The sequence below is a fragment of the Ceratosolen solmsi genome, unplaced genomic scaffold (assembly GCF_000503995.2).
Source record: "Ceratosolen solmsi marchali unplaced genomic scaffold, CerSol_1.0 scaffold10, whole genome shotgun sequence".
In the NCBI taxonomy this organism is placed as follows: Eukaryota; Metazoa; Arthropoda; class Insecta; order Hymenoptera; family Agaonidae; genus Ceratosolen; species Ceratosolen solmsi.
This window is the reverse complement of record NW_011948412.1, coordinates 2,868,403-2,877,915: the sequence shown is the minus strand read 5'-3', so window position 1 is coordinate 2,877,915 and position 9,513 is coordinate 2,868,403. Positions and strand designations below refer to the sequence as shown.

General features: G+C 24.5%; 1 protein-coding gene across 1 annotated transcript in view; it reads left to right on the top strand.

Moving 5' to 3' along the window:
• The first annotated feature begins 429 nt into the window (after positions 1-429).
• The window catches only part of LOC105364207 (uncharacterized), a 14,283-nt gene continuing 5,199 nt past the window's right edge, over positions 430-9,513 (top strand). The window contains exons 1-11 of the mRNA XM_011502095.1: positions 430-551; positions 780-922; positions 2,573-2,770; positions 4,369-4,579; positions 5,571-5,695; positions 5,764-5,903; positions 6,635-6,900; positions 7,085-7,232; positions 7,895-8,239; positions 8,604-8,855; positions 9,270-9,402. Of these exons, the coding sequence (XP_011500397.1) occupies positions 430-551; positions 780-922; positions 2,573-2,770; positions 4,369-4,579; positions 5,571-5,695; positions 5,764-5,903; positions 6,635-6,900; positions 7,085-7,232; positions 7,895-8,239; positions 8,604-8,855; positions 9,270-9,402 (2,083 nt within the window). The remainder of the gene's footprint in view (positions 552-779; positions 923-2,572; positions 2,771-4,368; positions 4,580-5,570; positions 5,696-5,763; positions 5,904-6,634; positions 6,901-7,084; positions 7,233-7,894; positions 8,240-8,603; positions 8,856-9,269; positions 9,403-9,513) is intronic.

Sequence of the window (9,513 nt, the reverse complement as noted above, 5' to 3'; positions counted from 1 at the left end):
GTTATAATATAATTCAAATAACTGCACTTTATTTCTCGTAATTTTTAAAGTACTCATGCAGATATCTGATCCAATATTTTTTTCACCACGTATGCAAAATCAGATTTAATCAAGTCACTGTCGACCTAGATTCCAAACCTTATGCAATTAAGCAAAATGCCAATTTCTAAATCACATTGCGGTCTCAGGAATTTTGGTAAATACCATTCCGTCTCCAGTCTTTCTTTGATTGATAAATGAACAGTATTAAAGTGGACGTCGCGACGAGCAGTTTTACTTTAATATTATAGTTTATTATGTGATTTTTGTAATATATTATTTTTAAAAAAACTTCTGTAGTTAGAATAGTATATAAACTATAGAATGGCGGGTAATAAAGATATAAATATTTGTATTTATACACTAAAAATTTTCGCTTTATTTATCGGCATGGTGGTATCAGATGATATGACACTAAATATTAATCTTAAGAAACCAATTGCTGTTGTTAGCGAAAAATTTTTAAGCATCACATTAGATCCAGTTTCATTATTTAATAGTAACTCTCTAAGGTAATTAATATGTTTATGGATTATGCAGATAATAAAATATGAAATTAAGTTATAATATAGTGTTACTATTTTCATTTATATATATATATATGTGTGTGTGTGTGTGTGTTAAAGTAAAAAATACCTTAAAGTTTTTAAATATTCTGAAACTTTTTACAAAAACTTACTTATAAAAGTATAATAATACCATTATCTTTTAAAGATTTATTTATGAAATTCCATTAACAGTGATGTTGAGAAAACGACGAGTATGGCAAAAGCTCTTGCACCAGCTTATGTTCGCATTGGTGGTCCTCGAAGTAATTCATACATTTTTGAACGTGGCTTGTATCCGAAAGAATTACAGTTAGATCCAGGTTACACGTTTTCAGGTAGGTTACTCAAATTATATAATTTATTAAAAAAAAAACTAATTCATAAATTCTATAAGCTTATATAGCATTTAATCGTTTCTTAGTATTTTAAATATATTTTAATGAAGAACAACGAATTCAAGATAATATTTTTTAGGTTCATTTAATTTTTCATTATCTTATTTAGACATATTCTATTTATAAAATTTCTATCTGTATATACAATTACTACAAGTAATATCGAACAAACAAAATACACTTCGTTTTCTTTTATTTTGTTTACTTTCAATGGCCGAGAAAAATAGTAAATCTATCCCTTATATTTTTCGAAGCAGAACATTTTTTCTGACATTTTGCGCCATCATAATGTAATAATTTTACGTATAAAGTTATTAAAATTATTTAATTAAATCAAATATTGATACCGCTGTACTTTATAAAGAATTTTTTTTAATATTTCAATTTAATCAGAAAAATTTTCTTGTATCTAAACCAAATAACTATATTAATTAAACAGTTTATAAAATTGTTAAACTAGAATCATAATAAATAAATAATAGAAGAAATCTTTAGAAAAAAAATTAAAATAAAATATTATCAAATAATGACTATTTTATATACGATAATAACGATAAGATAAATATGTGAATGATTTATATATTGCAGTCTTGGAATAGATTATAGGTATGTCCTTAATGAAACGAATCCTCCGACGATGACCTGACTATTGCTTAACTTGAATAGTAATTCTCTTTATATAATTAGTACCGTTTCGTCGAAATCAAATGCAAGAGATAAGGCATTTCTTATGATAGAAGAACATCACATGATATATATCTTTATCTCGCAAATTTAAAATAGCTAATAGGATACGATATACAATTTACCATATCTGCGACACATTCACTAAGTAAATTCCTACTCGTTCCCATAGAAATTTTATTACAGCTCTTTATTAGCTGAATTTATATTTATTTTGACGAGCAACTGCGAGTATTGTATTAAATAATTATCGATATGATATACAAAGATAAACAGTAAGAATTTTTCAATTTCCGAAATTCTACACTTTCTTCACATATTTTTCGTTTTTTAACACAGAACATTTAAATTTTGTACATTGAAGTCTTTTATAATATATATCAATTCAAAATTTTAATTTTATTTAAAAACTATAGAGATTTTTAAAAAGTGAAATATAAAATTTTATTATATTTACAATTTATAACATACGTTCAATAATTTGTATAATAATTAATGTAATTTCAATAATAAATTATTTATATAATTTTAAAAATACTTCATGTTTTCTATATTTTAATTGTTTCTGCTAATATTTTCTTATTTTAATTTTCTGAAAATATAAAATAATGGAATTTAACATATTTGTTAATTAAATGAAAAAATTAAAATAAAATAAACTACTCATAATAATTACCTTTAAGGATGATAAAAAAAAGATATGAAACCTAAATGATCTGAAAAAAGATGATTCTTCGTATGTGTTCACTAATAATATTTCCATGTTGTATAATACCACATGCATAGAGGTTATAATAAATTCACTATATCGGTTAGAGTATATATCTAAATTCATTAAAAACATATTACTTTAAATATCAAATGATTAATTTATAAGCTCTTGAAAAAGTACATTATCATTTGTAGAAAAGCACTGGATTCAGGTGCACCAATGGGCAGAAAGTTCTGGCTTAGACATAATTGCATGTCTCGCACCACAACAATCTGAAAGCAGTAATAATGGTAACAATGCCCGAACCTCGTTCTGGGATCCAAGAAATGCTCTTGATCTCATTTCTTTTAGCGATCATATGGGCTATAATATTAGTTGGCAGCTAGGCTATGGTAAGTGTTACATTTTATTACAGCCTGTAATAATTACCAATGTAATTTTTTTTATCCCAACTGATTACATTTATTATAATAGTTTACTCTTTTATTTAAAATAATATTAAAATTATCTAATTTTTGTTTATATGATGTTCGATATTACGTTATAACATATTGGGCACTAATTTTCTGCGCATATAATTAAATATTATTAATAAAATTAAATATATTATATATATCAAAACAAGTTTTCTAACACTTATATTTATTGATTTTTACCATCTACTAATAAATAATTAATTATATTGACTTCATTATTGGTGTTAAATAAACAAATATTATAATCAACATTATTATGAATCAACATTATCTATTCCTCTATATACATACAATATTAATTTATACATAAATAAATTTAATATAAATTATTGCTCAATATTAATTAGGCATTTAATAATATATATTAGATTAATACATTATATTATTTTCGTAAAAAAATCTAAATTAGTTTTTATTTAATGACATCTTATGAAATAACAATTTTTCGTATAATTAATAAATACATTTTCTTTAATATTTAAATACAATAAAACACTAAATATTCAATATTAATATTTGAAAGTTATTTTCATTACTAATTAAAGATAATCATTTTTATAAATATTTTAAGCAAGTAAATATGAATTACTTCAATGTATATATTAATTACAATTTATTTTTTGAAAATCGTTTATTAATATATTATTAATCAAAATAAATGCGTAAATACCATTATCACAATAAATAATATATTTTAACTTAAAATAAAAGTTAGAAATAGAAAATTGCTCTAAAAATTTAATACGATACTTGCCTCATTTTCCTGATCCTTAAATCTTAAATTATAAATATAACTTCCAGATATCGTTTAATAATTGCTAGTTAGATAGTAAAAGAATGATTAAAGCAAGCTAAACTGTGGACAAATGTCATTCCTTAATTCAATACCTTTGAATGGTGTAGAGATGATAATTATATACGAAATTACGACATGTAACAAGTCGATATTAAAAATACATGTCTTTATCATTAATAACTTATCTTATTATTATAAATATATTTAAATATGTCTATGTTTTTGTAAATTATGCCTCATTCAATACTATGTTAAATTAATTTGAGAAAGGAAAACTATTTTCAAATTTTAGAATTCTCAATAATTTCGTTATCAACTATGTAATTCAATCAATTGTTTAACTATGGTACTATATAATCGATAGGTAAATAAGTACCTTGTACTTTTAAAAAATACTTTTTAATATTAAACAAGAAATATTCAAATTTTTGAAACTGCATATTACTGTAAAATCTATATAAACAAGATACGAAATAATAATCAAATATTATTTTCAACGTATCGCTTCAATCAATATGCTTAAAATCAGTGAAATCCTGTTAGATATTTACATTTGTCGTTATATGAAAAATCTGTTAAATAACTGCATTATATATAACATCTGATATATAAATATAATTAGACAAATATTTATAAAATACACCTTTATTAGTATTTCCATCAAGAAATCATAAATTGTATAAGGACAGTTGTGTACATTTGGTTCTCATAATAACAGAGTGTCAGACACGCTGCGACGTGAGAGGTGCGGAGCTGGGTCGTGACGTCCAGCGTTTGCGCAACATGTTAGACGCGTTTCCGCGCTACGCCGAGCGTGGAATGATAGTTGGTCCAGATGTCGTCACCTATAAGACCAGACAACAACAGCAGTACCTTCAAGACTATTTTAATGCTGCGAGTGGATCTCTTTCGGCCGTGACTTGGCACCCGTAAGTTTATCAATTTCACTTGAAAATCAACATCCTGCAGTCTTTTATGAATTGAGAGATTAATTTAAATCTGCATTTATATAGTTTACCTATTAAATGTAATCCTCACTTTAAATCCTTAAGAATTTATTGATAATCACGAATAATCAAGAACTTTTATTTACAACCATTATTGATATATTATAATAGTTTTATCTTATTATCATAGGAATGTAAAACTTAATAGTTTGTATGTTAAATAGACAAAGCTGGTAACAATGCGTATACTAGTAAGAACATATTTATTTTAAAACCCGAATTGAAATAAAATAAAGAAAAGAGAATTAAAGTCATTTTATATATAAGATTAAAACGAATGAAAAAATATGTGTTCTACAATTAAACATTACTAAAGCATTCAATTATTTAGAATACTTTAAATAATTTAATTTGTTTCTAAAACAGTACTCCTGTTACAGAAAAGTAAGGAAATTATTTAGAAAATTTATTATAGAATATACATAATGAGTATAAAATATATGTTATTATTATATATTTTGTCTTGCATAAAATTTCAAACTTTTTCAATTTGTCATTGCATTATTATAGACAACGTTATTAAAGTATAAAAACTAGTTTACTTTACCAAAATATGATAATTCAAATCCAGAACTACATGGAATTTATTTTTAAAAACATATTCAATACATCGTTTTATTCGATTAAACTCTAATATACTATATCATACAACATTTCAGTTCTACGATAATAATATATAATACATAAGAAATAATGAGACAATACATAATATATAAGAAATAATACGTAAAACTTAATGAACTAAATTTATTTAAAAAGTATAATAAAATTATTAAATATCATATATGTAAAATAATAATATAAAATATGTAATTAGTCTAAACAAAATTATCGAACACCAAAAATTTCTACTCGTAAAGACAATTAATATAACTTTACAATTACACGATAATCTATGTCCGCATCTATTTAGAGATTTTGCAAGCATAAGTTTGGAAGCTGATGGAGTATCCATGCATTACGACAATCTTGCGTTCGACAAGGATGCCTTTTACAGAGCAGCCGGACGTCACATCTCAAAAAAACCATTGTGGATTGGTAATACTGAAGGCAATATTTTGTTATATTTCTCTTACAAGTAAATATGCTAATATCTTTATTTATAGCGGAATCGAGACCAGAAGAATGCAAACAACAATTTCTGGGAGCACTGGTATGGGCACGACGATTGGGAAATTCGGCGAAACTCGGTCTACAAGTGATTATGAGGCAGCCTGACAATTCTAATCCCTTCCGATCTACACCAGTAATTTTTTTTTTTTTATATATTTTATAAATTTTTCTCAAATAATATCATCTAAAATGGAAATCTAAATAATATCTAAAATAAAATCTAAAATGAAAGCAGCGGTTATCAAATTAATTTAATTGTTCATAATAAAAACATACTTGTACTTTCTATAAATTAAAAATTGACAGTATTAATGATTTTTAATGAAGTTTTTTATAACTAGAATTTATTTAGAACTAAAACTGAATGTAAATGTTGATTAAAGCATTATAAATAAATTATGTACCATTTTATATAAACTATATGTATAAAATATTATTACATATTTATCATTTTTCCATGGCAAATTTTCGTAATTTTCTAAATTAAACATATTTTAACTCATTATTAACGTACGTTATAGATACTCTTTTAAATTACAGTTGTTATCCATATAAAACATTCTAATAAATATATTTGTTACGTTTAATATAATAAATACACATTTAATATGTTACTATATTTACAAAAAATAGTTAAATTTAAATCAAGTGATTTTTTATTAAATAAAATTATACTTTTTTTTACAATTATTCGAAATTTATTTGTAGTTCGTACTACTAATTTATTAGAAGTAAGAAGTATCTTTAAAATAAAGTATCAATAAAATTCTCAAACATTGTTAATTAATAAAATAAAATTATTTTATTGTATTTATTTTATGTTTAATAGTAAAATTACTATAATCAAATAATCTGCAAATATAGGATTATTGGGTATCAATTCTACATAAAATGCTAGTTGGTCGTGAAGTACTAGATACAAAAATTACAACAGGCAATCGTACCCACGTGCATTTTTACAGTCAATGCACAAATCCATCGTCCAAATATGAAAAAGGTTCATTAACAGTTTTCGGTATTAATCTCACGCCTTCTAAAATTACTGCGAGTCTGAAAGGGATCAAACTAAAAGTTATACACAAGTATATTTTACTGCCTGGCTATGACGCTCCAAACCGAATGTTTTCTGAGTAAGTCCAATATCCATTATAGGCAAACTTATATTATAATCTTTAACATGATTAAAATTTTATACCATTCATACATTAATCTATGAATCTATCGTTAAGTTAATATTTTTTTAATACATATTAACTATTAGCGATAATACGATAATGCAATAATTTATTAAAAGCTATTATTTCAATATTGTAGAACTGTTCTGTTAAATAACGAGCCGCTCAATCTTATTGATGAAAAAGAAGTACCTGATGTGCAACCAGCAATTTCCAACGCGGAAAAAGGTGTAAAACTGAAATTACCATCTGGCGGAATCGGATTTTGGGTCCTACCTGGTCTTAAAGCAAGTAACATTTAAAATTAGATTTATATAATATAATAATCGTTTAATTGTACCATAGATACAATTATATCCCAAACCTAATCAAACTACTTATGTAAGGAGCAAAACATGACATGTCCTTTCAAAAAATCGCACATGCTCTATAAATTATGATCATCCTCATAAGTATTTCCTTCCCATCCAACTACTACTAATTCATCAATGAACGCCGTAACGAAATCTACTTTTATTGATAATCGATGTTAATAGTAAGCAAGCAATTTTATTAATAAAAAATTATAAGACAAATTTGTTTCCAAACTATTACTCTGACTTATTGAATAGTGAAATTAGGTATTCAGGCAAAATTTTATAGTTTTATTTCTTAACACTTATTATTGTCAATTTATTTTCAAATTCAATCGATATACGCATAACATAAATTTATTCGTACAGTATTTCTTTTAATCATTAATAATTTGTATTCTTATTCTCATCATATAAAAATAAAAAATTAAATTAAATATTGAATTTTAATTCTTTACTTTATTAAATTTCAATTTATGCTCATAATAATAGTAAAAAATTCATAAATCATCTGTCTTTATGAACAAAAATCAGATATAATTGTATTTTTGATACAATCAAATTTAAACTCTAGTTAATTGTTCTATTATTTGCAGGTAAAATCATGTATGGGTCACGTTGATGAAATTCCGGATAAAAATCCACTAAGAAAAATAAATAGACGTTTCGAAGAATCTGACGGAGATATAGATTCAACCTCAGAAGATGAAAATAATCGGGAGACCACGGATGTCAATTCTGTTGAAGAAAGAAAACCATCACTTAGGCTGCAACGAACTACACAGAAACGCTTAACGTTGCGTAAAAATATTCGTCACAAAGAAGAGGAGAGAGATGATTTGGATGAAAGAAAATTACGCAAACTAGATGGAGCTCGACATGATTTTGATCGTTTAGAAAATATTATGCGCAAGAAAGACCAACACACTGTTAATTTAAAAGTAAGTATGAATTTTAGAAGGATATAATATGGTATTTACGAAATACAATAATTGTACAATTCGAATATTTAAAATGATATTTATTATATTTTTAAAGGCTGCTATATTATCATTTATAATTATTGAAATTAAAAGAAAAATGAATATATTAATATATATTTATAATATATTTACGTAAAAAAAATAATAATAAATCAAATTACTAACTTATTCAATGTTGTAAATTATTATAACTTTATTAAATTAAAAATTCAATATTTTATAATGTAATGAAAAATACCATTTCAAAATTACACGATTTATTATTGAAATAATTATTTTTGTTTTATTAAAAAATTATTGTATAATTATATATTATTGTCAGAGTGGTGGCACTCATGGAGTTTTCGAAAACAGTGGCGAGGAAGATAATGGCAGTTCCGAAGAAGGTGTTTTTAGAAAAACAGTTAATGAACAAAAAGTCGACTCTGGAGAAGTGATACGAGCTAAACTTCAAGAATATAAAAATCAACTATCTAATTACGAAAGTAGGAAAAAACAGCGTGAAATACTAAGTAATTTACCGAAGGATCGTTTCAAAGACGGACAAGATGAGTCTATAAACAAAGTAAGAATACACTATTGATATACACTATATTCCCTAAAAAAGTATAACTTAAGACAAAATAAAAAATATGATTCAAAATTATATTAATAGATTTATTTATAATTATAAAATGTTTAATAAAACTTCAAGATGCTTACATTTTCATATAATCTTAAATAAAATAGCAACCATTCATATAGCTATAAACATAAATGAAATGTGTATAGATGTTTCTAATTCATTGTAAAATATAAAGAATAATCTATTATTAATAATCGAGTATTATAAATTTAATAGTAATTTATTTGAAATAATAAAATTAATCGGTATTTTATATTTTTAAATATTTTAAATTTCTAATATTAACAATATATATTTGATTAAATACATTTATACGAATCAATTCTCATATGAAATTATCATATCTCTTTGTAAATGGATAAGGGTATGAATACGGAGAAAGTAATAGAGGCTCTGACATTAATAACTAAAGTTGAAAGTGCGATGAAAGGCCTTGAGAAAGAAAACGAGAACGAAGTTCAAATTACTAGTGAGACTCCGCCGACACTTGGGATTGGTAATTCTAACGATGTCACTGCTGGATTGCAAAGAAGTAACAGTGGCTCACCACGTGGTGACGATGTTTTACTAGATGAAGTTCTAAACACTGAAAAATCTAAAAGGACAA